The following is a 14,441-nucleotide window of genomic DNA, read 5'->3' on the forward strand; positions in this document are numbered from 1 at the left end:
CTACCTGGGACACAAGATTACAGCTGCGGGGCTTTACCCAGTGGAGGACAAAGTGAGAGCTATCAAGGAGGCCCAAAGCCCCAGGAGTGTCACTGAAATCAGATCATTTTTGGGCATGGTGAATTATTACGGCAAGTTTCTTCCTGACCCCTCAAAGGTTTTGGCCCCACTGTATAAGCTGCTTCACAATAACACTAAGTGGCGGTGGAGTGAAGAGCAGGAGGAAGCTTTCAAGGAAGTGAAAGAACTCCTCCACTCAGCGAAGCTGCTCGTTCACTATGACCCAGACAAGGAGATCACCCTTTCATGCAACGCTTCGCCCTATGAAGTCAGGGCAGTTCTCTCACACATAATGGAGGACTGTTCTGAAAAGCCTATTGGTTTTGCTTCACGTACCCTGACGGCTGCTGAGAAGGGATATTCACAGCTAGACAAAGAAGGTCTGGCCATTGTTTTTGCGGTCAAACACTTTCATCAGTACATCTATGGACATGCATTCACAATTTATATGGACCATAAACCACTGATGAGTCTTTTTAGTGAGACCAGAGACCACCACTAGCCTCAGCCAGGATACATGTTGGGTTCTCACATTGTCAGCCTACCAGTATACTATTCTGTACAGAGCGGGTGGGGATGATGCAAACGCTGATGCACTGAATCAGCTACCTTTACCTGAAACACCTGTTACTACGTATGTGCCTCCAGAGACTGTGTTTTCATTGGAGAGGCTGTCAGAGACACCTGTAAAGGAAACTCAGATCAAGCAATGGACAGAGAGGGACCCAGTCCTGTCTCAAGTCAAGACTTTCCTTTTACAAGGTTGGCCCAGAGTCGTGGAAGGAGAGAAACTGAGGCCTTATGTCAAACGCAAGGCGAAACTGGGTCTGCAGAATGGTTGCATTTTCTGGGTGGCAAGGGTCATCATGCCTCCCCCCGGCTGTTCACAGATTGTGGAGGAAATTCATGAGACTCATCCAGGGGTGTCACGAATGAAAAGCCTTGCAACATCCTATGTCTGGTGGCCAAGAATGGATCAGGATGCACGCAATGTCCGACCAATCAGAACATGCCACCACCAGCTCCTTTGCACCCATGGGAGTGGCCAGTCTATCCCTGGTCTAGGCTACATTTGGATTTTGCTGGCCCCTTTATGGGGCAGATGTTACTTGTAATGGTAGAAGCGCACTTCAAATAGATAGAAGCTCACATCATGAGCCACATCACAGCCCCCTCAACCATACACAAACTCAGGCAAGAGTTTGCAGTCCACAGGTAGCCTGACACTCTGATCACTGATAATGGCCTGACGTTCACCAGTGAGCTGTTCGGTGAGTTCATGCGGCAGAATTTGACCCGGAACAGCCTCAATGTACAAAAATTTGTAGCACCTGTACAAAAGTATAACATTTTTAAATATTTTCATTTTTGAGCATTTTGGGTCACTTTAGGAAAAGTCATCAAATTTCAGCTAAAAACTGGCATTTGGGGTGTTTTTACTGCTGTCAAATGTCAAAACAGGTCAAATTTGACCTGAACAGTATGTAAGGGTTAAGAAACTTTTACATAGTTACATGGAGCTTAGTAAAAGAGAGGGCTATAGGTAAGCCTAGTATTTTCTAATGTAGGGACATGTTCGGCACAACTTTGTGGGCCAAAGGGCCTGTATTGTGCTGTAGGTTTTCTATGTTTCTATGATCTGCTAAACCTGAGATCATTCTCAGATGAATTGTTTGTTGTGTACAACGGCAGCTGTGCAGAGGTAAATTTGTTATCTCAGCCCAATGTCTAGGTGATCCGGTTTGACTAGTTTGAACCAGAATTGAATAGAACTAAAGAAGTCACATAAGGCACAAAGTTGTGCAGTCCTTGGCAACATCCAATGTTCTGGGATGTCTCTGACCGGGTGCACGACATCCTGGTATGAGAGGGAAAGCAACAAGAAGTTGTGATACATGTTGGGACCAACGACATAGGCAAGAAGAGGGATGATGTCCTGAAGTATGAGTTTCGGGAACTAGGCAGAAGGCTGAAGAACAGGACCTGAAGGGTGACGTTCTCAGGATTGCTGCCAGTGCTACTTGATAGTGATGGTAAGAATTGGAGGAGATGGCAGTTGAATGCGTGGTTGAGGAGCTGGTGCAGGGGGCAGGGTTTTAGATTTTTGGATCATTGGGATCTCTTCTGGGGAAGGTGGGACCAGTACAGATTGGATGGGTTGCATCTGAACTTGAGGGGGAGCAATATCCTTGCAGGTAGGTTTGCTAGCATGGTTCGGGAGGGTTTAAACTAATTTGCAAGGGGGATGGGACCCAGAGCAATGGAGCAGTGGAAGAAGTACATGGAGTAAAGCCAGATCTAACATTAAGAGTGAAGGGTGTAAAGGTAGTAAGGTAGAAGGGCTAAAGTGCATGTACTTCAATGCAAAAAGCATCAGGAACAAAGGTGATGAACTGAGAGCTTGGATACATACATGGAATTATGATGCAGTGGCCATTACCGAGACTTGGCTGGCAACAGGGCAGGAATGGATTTGCAATATTACTGGATTTCAGTGCTTTAAAAGGGATAGAGAGGGGTGAAAAGGGGGAGGAGGGGTGTCAATACAGGTCAGGGATATTACTACAGCTACAGAAAGGGTGGGTAATGTAGCAGGATCCTCTTTTGAGTCAGTATGGGTGGAAGTCAGGAACAGGAAGGGAGCAGTTACTCTATTAGGAGTACTTTATAGGCCCCCTGGTAGCAGCAAAGATATCGAGAAGCAGATTGGGAGGCAGATTTTGGAAAAGTGCAAAAATAACAGGGTTGTTATCATGGGTGACTTTAACTTCCCTAATATTGATTGGCATCTGATTAGTTCCAATGGTTTAGACGGGGCAGAGTTTGTTAAGTGTGTCCAGGACAGATTCCTGTCACAGTATGTTGACAGGCCGACTAGGGGGAATGCCATACTAGATCTAGTATTAGCTACGAACTGGGTCAGGTCACAGATCTCTCAGTGGGTGAGCATCTGGCGGACACTGACCACCGCTCCCTGACCTTTAACATTATCATGGAAAAGGACAGAATCAGAGAGGAAAGGAAAATTTTTAATTGGGGAAGGGCAAATTATGAGGCTATAAGGCTAGAACTTGCGGGTGTGAATTAGGATGATGTTCTTGCAGGGAAATGTACTGTGGACATGTGGTCGATATTTAGGGATGTTAGGGATAAATTTGTCCTGGTGAGGAAGATAAATAATTGTAGGCTGAAGGAACCATGGGTGACAAGTGAGGTGGAAAATCTAGTCAGGTGGATGAAGGCAGCATACATGAGGTTTAGGAAGCAAGGATCAGGTCTGTTTAGGAGTATAAGGTAGCAAGAAAGGAGCTTAAGAAGGGGCTGAGGAGGGCAAGAAGGGGGCATGAGAAGGCCTTGGTGAGTAGGGTAAAGGAAAACCCCAAGGCATTCTTCAATTATGTGAAGAACAAAAGGATGACAGGAGTGAAGGTAGGACCGATTAGAGATAAAGGTGGGAAGATGTGCCTGGAGGCTGTGGAAGTGAGCGAGGTCCTCAATGAATACTTCTCTTCAGTATTCACCTTGTGAAGTTGATGTTCTGGAGCATGTTGATATTAAGAGAGAGGAGGTGTTGGAGTTGTTAAAATACATTAGGACAGATGTCCCCGGGGCCTGGCAGAATATTCCCCAGGCTGCTCCAGAAGGTAAGGGAAGAGATTGCTGAGCCTCTGGCTAGGATCTTTAGGTCCTCGTTGTCCACAGGAATGGTACCAGAGGATTGGAGGAAGGTGAATGTTGTCCCCTTGTTCAAAAAAGGGGAGTAGGGATAGTCTGGGTAATTATAGACCAGTGTGCCTTACATCTGTGGTGGGAAAGCAGTTGGAAAAGATTCTTAGAGATAGGATCTATGGGCATTTAGAGAATCATGGTCTGATCAGGGACAGTCAGCATGACTTTGTGGAGGGCAGATCGTGTCTAACAAGCCTGATAGAGTTCTTTGAGGAGGTCACCAGGCATATAGACAGTGTAGCAAATAGACAGAGTGGACAGCCAGCGCCTCTTCCCCAGGGCACCACTGATCAGTACAAGAGGACATGGCTTTAAGGTAAGGGGAGGGAAGTTCAAGGGGGATATTAGAGGAAGGTTTTTCACTCAGAGAGTGGTTGGTGCGTGGAATGCACTGCCTGAGTCAGTGGTGGAGGCAGATACACTAGTGAAATTTAAGAGACTACTAGACAGGTATATGGAGGAATTTAAGGTGGGGGGGGGTTATATGGGAGACAGGGTTTGAGGGTCGGCACAACATTGTCGGCCGAAGGGCCTGTAATGTGCTGTACTATTCTATGTTCTATGAAATCTAACACAAGTCAGTCAGGTGACCTTGAGCCGATGAGATTGAATTGCAACATATGAACTGATAAGGAAAGAGTATAAGAGTGAAAGGATTCAAATGAAAAGTGGTGAGAACTCCAGAGACTATCGCAAAGAAGAACCCCATATCAGGGACTGGGAGAAAGTGGATTTATCGTTTGACCAATTGGAGAAATGGCCTGAATGAATATTGGTACAGAGGGAACAGTGGAATTCATATTTTATGTTGTTGGCCTATGGTTACATTGATGATTGTGCAAAGACAAAAAAAATAACAATAAAATGTAAGTTTTGATTAATTAAGAGTTGCATCATGAATTGCCTAACCTGGATCAGTTGATAATATTCAACAGAATCTGGTGTCCCTGGGTTGGCTTGAAAAGAAAGAATCAAGGTCTGGGACCCTAGTTACAAGCTGAAGCACCCATTAGGTTAGAATATTAAAATGGGGAGAGGAAAGAACCCAGGGTTTTCGGAGGATTGGAAAGATTACTTCCATAGATATGTACTAAGAAAATGGCCTGACTACGATGAGTGGATAGGAAAGACTGAGAGTGGAGGGTCAGGGACCCTGTTGATGTATTGTGGCAAACAGTTAGTAAAAAGAAATCAAAGAATGGGATGAATGCTGGAAGATCTAATTGAAATGAAAAGAAGGAAACAGAAACTGGCAGAGGAGTTGTATAAGTGTAGGGAAGAGTTAGAGAAAGAGAGAAAAGAGTTGGAGAGAGGAAAGAAAATGAAATTCTGCAGGAGCTGAGTCAGGCAAATTTGATCAACTTGAGCTCAGTTTCAGGCTCAGTGTGAGCACGTAATGGGTAAAAAGGACAGTAAACAGGCAAATACAGAAATAGGGAATTGGAAAAGTCAGTGTCAGGATTTACGAACTGCTATGAAATGTTGTGCAACAATCGGTAGCTGACAAGAAAGGCAGCGCCAATCACACCAAGGTCGAAAATCTGCACAGTCAACTCTCAGTTCAGAGAGGAGTGATGTGTCCATTTACTCAGCTCAGAGACGAGTGATATTGATAGAGATATGTGCATTTGGTGTGAGGACTGACAATGATAGTGATGTAGAATGGGGTGATTTAGCATATGAAGCAATGCACCATAATAGGGTGGATTATTGGGGAAGTGGCCCACCTCCTTACGGATTTTTCCAAGAAGGGATGGAAACTTCAACACCTCTGCCCCAATGGCACCTGTGGTAATGGAAAGAGTTCAGGAGACACTAGAGCCAGGAGTACTGATTGTGACACAGTACTATACCCTTTTTGACATACATGGCCCAGTTGAGTTCTACAGCTGTGAATATACCAAAGTGTGGGCTGGGAGATGATCCTTGAGAGCTTTTCAGCATATTCTGCAGCACAGTTCAGTTTCAATGAAGCAGAGGAGCAGAAATTAATCCTGTGTCTAACCTCAGTGTTACTCTCAGCCCTGCCAGAGGAACAGGCACAAGGTCAGGGGACACTAGATGATTTATAGGAGGCTATATTCAAATCTGCAGGGACTAATCAAGGTGACCACATGGAGACTTTGCACAAATGCAGACAATGGAAAGGGGACCACCCCTCAGTACTTGTGATGAGGTTGTGACCAGTTTTCTCCAGTGTTTATGGTCCTACTTTGGATAAGCGGAAAATAATACTGGAGAGGTACTAATGGGGGCTGATGATCTGAATAAATACTGTATTTTGCATCAGTCTTCATTAGCAGTATGCCAGAAGTTCGAGAATGTCAAAGGGCAGAAAGGAATTAAGTTACCATTACAAGTGAGAAGCTGCTTGGGAACCTGAAAACTGTGAAGATAAATAAGTCAGTTAGACCTGATTGTCCACACTCCAGTGTTCTGAAGGAGGTAGTTAAAGGGATTGTGGAGCATTAGTAATGATTTTTCTAGAATCACAAGATTCTGGCATGGCTCTGGGGTAGTGAAAAATTGGAAATGTCACTCCATTCTTCAAGAAGGGAGAGTGACAGAAGAAAGGAAATTATAGGCCAGTTAGTCTGAACTCAATGGTTGGGAACATTTTGGAGTACTTGGAGGCTCATGAGTCAAACAACACACACAAAATGCTGGTGGAACGCAGCAGGCCAGGCAGCATCTATAGGAGAAGCACTGTCAACATTTTGGGCCGAGACACTTCATCAGGACTAACTGAAAGGAAAGATACTAAGAGATTTGAAAGTAGGAGGGGGAGGAGGAAATGTGAAATGATAGGAGACGACCGAAGGGAGTGGGATGAAGCTAAGAGCTGGAAAGGTGATTGGCAAAAGTGATACAGAGCTGGAGAAGGGAAAGGATCATGCGACGGGAGGCCTAGGGAGAAAGAAAGGGGGAGGGGAGCACCTGAGGGAGATGGAGAACAGGCAGAGTGATGGGCAGAGAGAGAGAAAAAAAACAACTAAATATGTCAAGGATGGGGTAAGAAGGGGAGGAGGGGCATTAACGGAAGTTAGAGAAGTCAATGTTCATGCCATCAGGTTGGAGGCTCCATCTTCCTCTCACCCCAACCCTTCCCTCTCCACTGACACTACCAGCCTCCCTCCCCCCTCTGATCCCATCTCTCATCCGTGGCGGGTCTTTACCATTCCCTCTGACCTTCAACTCTCTGAGGCAGAGTGCTCTGTCCTCAGTAAGGGCCTCAGCTTTGTCCCCCTTCGCCCACACCTCAGCGAGTTCCGCATACGCCATGACACTGAACTCTTCTTCCGCCGGCTCTGTCTCCGAGCTTACTTCTTTGGCAAGGACTCTCCTACCCCCACCGATGACCCCTTCTCCCTTCTTCAATCCTCCTCCTTTTCATGGACAGCCCGCTCTGATCTTCTGCCTGCTCTGGATCTCTTTATTGATAATTGCTGATGGGACATCAACCGTCTTGAGTTCACCACACCCTGTTCCAATTCCAACCTCACTCCTTCCGAAAGCCTCCGACCTGATGGCATGAACATTGACTTCTCTAACTTCCGTCAATGCCCCTCCTCCCCTTCTTACCCCATCCCTGACATATTTAGTTGTTTGTTATTTTCTCTCTCTCTGCCCATCACTCTGCCTGTTCTCCATCTCCCTCAGGTGCTCCCCTCCCCCTTTCTTTCTCCCTAGGCCTCCCGTCGCATGATCCTTTCCCTTCTCCAGCTCTGTATCACTTTTGCCAATCACCTTTCCAGCTCTTAGCTTCATCCCACCCCCTTCGGTCTTCTCCTATCATTTCACATTTCCTCCTCCCCCTCCTACTTTCAAATCTCTTAGTATCTTTCCTTTCAGTTAGTCCTGACAAAGGGTCTCAGCCCGAAACGTCGACAGTGCTTTTCCTATAGATGCTCCCTGGCTGCTGCGTTCCACCAGCATTTTGTGTGTGTTGTTTGAATTCCCAGCATCCGCAGATTTCCTTGTGTAGGCCAAAGTCAACATGGTTTCCTCAAGGGAAAATCTTGCCTGCAAATCTGTTCGAATTCTTTGAAGAAATGGCAATCAGAATAGATAAAGGAGAGTCCGTGGATGTTGTGCGCTTGGATTTTCAGATGGGCTTTGACAAGGTGCCACACGTGAGGCTGCTTAGCAAGTTAAGTACCTATGGTATTATAGGAAAGATACTCACATGAATAGCTGATTGGCTGGATGCAGAGTGGGAATAAAATACATTTCTGGTTGGGCTACCAGGTGGCTACTGGTGTTCCACAGGGGTCTGTGTTAGGATCACTCTTTTGTGATAAAGGAATTGATATCATTGTGGCCAGATGTGCTGACTATACAAAGAAAAGATGAGGGGTAGATCATGTTGAGCAAGCAGGGAGGCTGCAGAAGGACTTAGACAGATTAGGAGAATGGGCAAAGAAGTGGCATATGGAATACAGTGCCAGGAAGTGTATGGTCATGCACTTTGGTAGAAGAAATAAAAGTGGAGTCAATTTTCTAAATGGAGAGAAAATTCAAAAATCCAATGTGCAAAGTGACTTGGGAGTCCTCGGGCAGGATTCCTGATATCAGGGGTTCCCAACCTTTTTATGCCAACCATTAACTGAGGATCCCAGTGGGAACCCCCACCCTAAAGTTTAATTTGCTGGTTGAGTCAGTAGGAGGAAGGCAAACACAGTATTAGCATTCATTTTAGGAGGAATAAAATATAAAAGCAAGGATGTTATGTTGAGACTTTATAAAGCACTGGTGAGGACTTGTTTGGAGTATTGTGGGCCCTTTATCTTAGAAAGGATGTGCTGAAATTGAAGAGGGTTCAAAGGAGGTTCACAAAAATGATTCCAGGGTTCAACAGCTTGTCATATGAAGAGCATTTGATGGCTCTGAAGAATGAGGGATGACCTCATTGAAACCTATTGAATAGTGAAAGGCCTTGAGGATGTTTCCTATGGTGGGAGAGTCTAAGACCAAAGAGCACAGCCTCAGAATAGAGGGACATCCATTTAGAATGGAGAGGAGGTGGAATTTCTTTATCCAGAGAGTGCTAAATCTGTGGCATTTGTTGCCACAGGCAGCTGTGGAGGCCAAGTCATTGGGTATATTTAAGGCAGAAGTTGATAGAATTTTGATCTGTCAGTATATGGAGAGTTACAGGGAGAAGGCAGAAGATTGGGACTGAGAGGAAATAGATCAGCCATGATGAAATGGTGGAGCAGACTCGATGGGTCAAATGGCCAAATTCTGCTCCTTTATCTTATGGCTTTATCATGGTTTGTAAAACCATTCTGGGAATAATATATAGGCTTTCAAATAGTAGCCAAGATGTGGGGTTGAGATTGCGAAGGGAGCTGGAAAGGGCATGTAATAAGGTTAATGACACAATTGTAATAGGGGATTTCAATATGCAAAGAGATTGGGAAAATCAGGTTGGTGTTGGATCACAAGACAGGGAATTTGTTGAATGCTTATGCATTTTAGAGCAGTTGGGGTTCGAGTTTACTTGGGGAAAAGCTATCTTAGATTGGGTGTTGTTTAATAACACAGATTTTATTAGTCAGTTTAACATAAAGGAACCCGTAGGAGGCAGTGATCATAATATGATTGAATTCATACTGCAATTAGAGAGGGAGAAGCACAAGTCACATGTAACAGTATTGCAAATGGAATAAAGGGAGTTACAGAGGCATGAGAGAGTAGTTTGACCAGGTAGATTGGAGGGGGACACTGGCAGGGATGACGGCAGAGCAGAGATAATAGAAGTTTCAGGAAATAGTTCACAAGGCACAGGATAGAAGATGATATTCTCAAATGGCAGGGGTAGGCAACCATGTTTGCCAAGGATAGTTAAGGAATGCATAAAAGCCAAAGGAAAGGCTAGAAAAGGTAATAAAAGTGAGTGGGAAGTTGGATGATTGGGAAGCTTTTAAAATACAACTAAATACATACTTTGTTTCAGTCTTCACTGTGGAAGACACTACCCATATGCCAGAGGTCCGTAAGTGTCAGGGAGCATGAGTGAGTGTCACTGCTATTACAAAGGAAAGAGCGCTAGGCAAACTTGAAAGTTCTTAAGGTAGATAAGTCACCTAGACTACATCCCAGAGTTCTGAGAGAGGCTGCTGAAGAGATAACGGATGAATTAGTCATGATCTTTCAAGATTCAGTTGATTCTGGCATGGTCCCAGAGGACTGGAAGATTGCAAATATCACACTTCTCTTTAAGAAGGGAAGCAAGCAAAAGAAAAGTTATAGACCAGTTAGCCTAATCTTAGTGGTTGGTAAAGTGTTGGAGTCCATTATTAAGGATGAGGTTTCCAGGTACTTGGGGACTAATGATAAAATGAGTCAAAGTCAGCATAGTTTCTGTAAAGAGAAATCTTGCCTTAAAAAACCTGTTTGAGTTCTTCGGGGAAGTCCACCCTGCTTGTTACAAAGGAGAGGCAGTGTATGTCACTTACTTTTAGATTTTCAGAAGGCATTTGATAAGATGCCTCACATGAGGCTACTTAACAAGATAAAATCCTATGGTGTTACAGGAAAGATACTGGCATGGATAGTGGCATGGATAGCAGAATGGCTGACAGGCAAGAGGCAGACAGTGGGAAGAAAGGGGGCCTTTTCTAGTTGGCTGCCAATGACTAGTGGTATTCTTCAGGGGTCAGTATTGGGACCGCTACTTTTCACATTGTTTGTCAATGATTTAGATAGTGGAATTAATGGCTTTGTAGCAAAGTTTGCGGATGATACAAAGATAGGTGGAGGGGTAGGTAATGCTGAGGAAGCAATGTGATTGCAGCAGGACTTAGATAAATTCAAAGAATGGGCAAAAATGTGGCAGATGGAATACAATGTTGGGAAATGTATGATATTGCATTTTGGTAAAAGGAACAATAAAGCAGACTGTTATCTAAATGGGGATAAAATTCAAACATCAGAGGTGCAAAGGGACTTAGGAGTCCTCGTGCAAGTCTCTCAGAAGGTTAATTCACAGGTTGAGTCTGTGGTAAAGAAGGCAAATGCAATGTTGGTATTTATTTCAAGTGGAATGGAATATAAAAACATGGAATTAATGCTGAAGCTTTATAAGACAATAGTCAGGCAGCACTTGGAGTATTGTCAACAGTTTTGAGCCCCATATCTCAGAAAGGATGTGTTGTCATTGGAGAGAGTACAGAGGTTTACGAGGATTATTCTGGGAATGAAGGGGTTAGCATATGAGAAGCGTTTGACAGCTTTGGGCCTGTACTGGAATTTAAAAGAAAGTGTGGGGATCTCATTGAAACCCGCCAAACATTGAAAGGACCATACAAGGTGGATGTGGAGAGGATATTTGCTCTGGTGAGGATATCCAGAACTTGAGGGGACAGACTCAAAATTGATGGGCGAACTTTTAGAACAGAAATAAGGAGGAATTTGTATAGCCAAAGAGAGGTGAATCTGTAGATTGCTCTGCCACAGTCTGCGGTGGAGGCCAAGTCCATGGGTGTATTTAAAGCAGAATTTGATAGCTTCCTGATTGGTCAGAGCATCAAGGGATCTGGTGAGAGGGCAGGTGTATGGGTTTGAGTTGGATCTGGGATCAGCCATGATGGAATGGTGGAGCAGACTTGATTGTCTGAATGGCCTAATTCTGCTCTTATGCCTTATGGACATCTGCCACTGCTTCCAGTAGTTTTACCGAGTATTTACTGTTATGGGAAGGTGGAGGTTATTTTGCTGCTGGTGAACTTTTACCATCAGTATTCTTGTTGAAGTATATACAGTCGGTCCTCCTTATCCGCGGGGTAATGGTTCCAGGACCCCCCTGCGGATACCAAAAAATGCGGATGCTCAAGTCCCTTATTTAACCTGTCTCAATGCGGTGGCCTTTAGGACCCAGCGGAACCCCAGACCTTATTTAACCTGCATCAGTGCAGTGGACTTTAGGACCTGGCGTAGCTCTGAATCTGCAGTGTTTCTGTTCACGAAAATAATCACGATCACGATTGAAAAAACAGTGGAAGTAATAAAGCGATTGGAAAGAGGTGAAATGCCATCGGTCATTGAAAAAGACTTAGGCTACAGTTGGTCAACGATCGGAACAATTTTAATAGAGCATTTGAAAGGCCCTGCCCCGATGAAAGCTACAATTATTACTAAGCAACATAATACCGGATGTACCTGTTCTGACTTCAATCAGACTTAAAGACGGACTCAGGAACGGAACTCGTTCATAACCCGGGGACTGCCTATACTTTTAAATCATCTCTAGATTACTTATAATACCTAATACAATGTAAATGCTATGTAAATAGTTGTTATACTGTATTGTTTAGGGAAAAATGACAAGAAAAAATAGTCTGTACATGCTCAAACAACGAGTGCCGGAGAGAGAACTTCCGGGTTTTCCTGATCCACGGTTGGTTGAATCCGCGCATGCGGAACCCACGGATAACGAGGGCCGACTGTATTTGAGAAGACACGAGGAAACAGGTTTTGTCCCAGTCCTGCTCACCCAGCCTGGAACATCTACCAATCAAGTATTCTCTATTTTATCTGCCACGGGAGTTTTGAGCCTTGGTAGCAGTGTACGTTCCACCCATGTCAAGAAGGCTATAGATGAATTGGGTGACATAATCAACAGGCATGAAAAAGCACATCCTGATGCTTTCCCTTGTCAGTTTGGAGGATTTTAATCAGGCCATCTTGAAAAATTATCTGAATAATTATCACCAACATATCACGTGGAAAAAGAGGACCCAACACTGTTATCCCACCATCAAGAACACTTACCATGCCATCTCATGCCATCACTTTGGAAAAGTATGATCATCTGGCTGTATTTCTACTTCCTGAGTACAGGCAGAGACTGAAGACTGTAGCACCAGTAGTGAGGAGCAAGAAGGTATGTACGGGGGGGGGGGGGGGGGGTTGCAAGAGCACTTATAGGACTGCTTTCAATCAGTGGACTGGACTGTATTCAGAGATTCATCTTTGAGTCTAAATGAATATGCTACAGTTGTCACTGACTTCATTAAAACCTATGTGGATTAGTGTGGGCCTTTGAGAATATACTGTACGTACCTGAATCAAAATCCATTGATGAACCAGGAGATTTGTAGTCTGCTGAGGGCTAGATCTGTGGCATTCAAGTTTGGTGATCCAGTACTTTACAAGAAGGCCGGCTGTGACTTACAGAGAGCTATCTTGGAGAAAAGGAACAATTCTGATTGAGATGAGAGGCAGTGTGGGATGCATGTCAACTCTGGCAGGGTTTGCAGGTCATTACTTCCTACAAATTGAAACACAACATCATGAATAATGGTGATACTTCACTCCCAGATGAATGAACTCAACACCATTTATGCTCGCTTTGAAAGGGAGAATAAAACTACTGCTATGAGCAGCACCCAGTGAACCTGTGACCTCTGTCTTGGTGGCCAACGTTAGAACGTCTTTCAAGAAGCTGACCCCTCACAAGCTATGTTCTCTCTAAGCAGTGCGCATGTGTGCACACACACACATTTTTCAACCAGCACACAAAGGAAATTAATGTGTGCACAAAAGGTTAGTTACCTAAAATAATGTAGTAATCAATAATTATAGAAAATAATCATTTAGCTAAATGTTTCTGTTAACTAGTTAGTCGATTTTTCAAATATCACAATGCAGGTCACTAATTTACATCACCTCACCTTTCCTGTTCCAGTTTGTACATCTGCATCACGGCGGCAGCCATGTTTGGCTGACAGTGTTCATATCGTAAACTTCACATTTGGCGATGAACAAGTTAATGACTTATGTCTAAACTATCATGATTTTCTAGCTGAAAATGCTGTAATAGTTAGACTATATAACCATATAACAATTACAGCTCGGAAACAGGCCATCTCAGCCCTTCTAGTCCGTGCCGAACGCTTACTCTCATCTAATCCCACCTACCTGCACTCAGCCCATAACCCTCCATTCTTTTCCTGTCCATATACATATCCAATTTTTTTTTCAAATGACGATATCGAATCTGCCTCTACCACTTCTACTGGAAGCTCATTCCACACGGCTACCACTCTCTGAGTAAAGAAGTTGCCCCTTGTGTTACCCCTAAACTTTTGCCCCTTAACTCTCAACTTATGTCCTCTTGTTTGAATCTCCCCACTCTCAATGGAAAAAGCCTATCCATGTCAACTCTATCTATCCCCCTCATAATTTTTAATACCTCTGTCAAGTCCCCACTCAACCTTCTACGCTCCAAAGAATAAAGACCTAACTTGTTCACACGAGGAAATCTGCAGATGCTGGAAATTCAAGCAACACACACAAAATGCTGGTGGAACACAGCAGGCCAGGCAGCATCTATAGGAGAAGCACTGTTGACGTTTCGGGCCGAGACCCTTCGTCAGGATTAACTGAAAGGAGAGATACTAACAGATTTGAAAGTAGTGGGGGAAGGGGGAAATGCAAAATGATAGGAGAAGACCAGAGGGGGTGGGATGAAGCTAAGAGCTGGAAAGGTGATTGGCAAAAGTGATACAGAGCTGGAGAAGGGAAGGGATCATGGGACGGGAGGCCTCGGGAGAAAGAAAGGGGGCGGAGCACCAGAGGGAGATGGAGAACAGGCAGGGTGATGGGCAGAGAGAGAGAAAAAAAACAAGCAACTAAATATGTCAGGG

General features: G+C 44.3%; 1 protein-coding gene across 2 annotated transcripts in view; it reads right to left on the bottom strand.

Annotated features, from left to right (window-relative positions):
• The window catches only part of LOC140734099 (terminal nucleotidyltransferase 5A-like), an 88,326-nt gene that overhangs the window by 21,633 nt on the left and 52,252 nt on the right, over positions 1 to 14,441 (bottom strand). Inside the window, exon 1 of one of the 2 annotated variants that reach the window (XM_073057682.1) lies at positions 12,856 to 12,965. The exons of the other annotated variant lie outside the window; for it this stretch is intronic. Within the exon in view, the coding sequence (XP_072913783.1) occupies positions 12,856 to 12,871 (16 nt within the window). The 5' untranslated portion in view covers positions 12,872 to 12,965. Of the gene's footprint in view, positions 1 to 12,855; positions 12,966 to 14,441 lie in introns of those variants that run through there. 2 annotated transcript variants of the gene reach the window in all.

Source organism: Hemitrygon akajei, chromosome 10 (genome assembly GCF_048418815.1).
Source record: "Hemitrygon akajei chromosome 10, sHemAka1.3, whole genome shotgun sequence".
Taxonomy (NCBI): Eukaryota; Metazoa; Chordata; class Chondrichthyes; order Myliobatiformes; family Dasyatidae; genus Hemitrygon; species Hemitrygon akajei.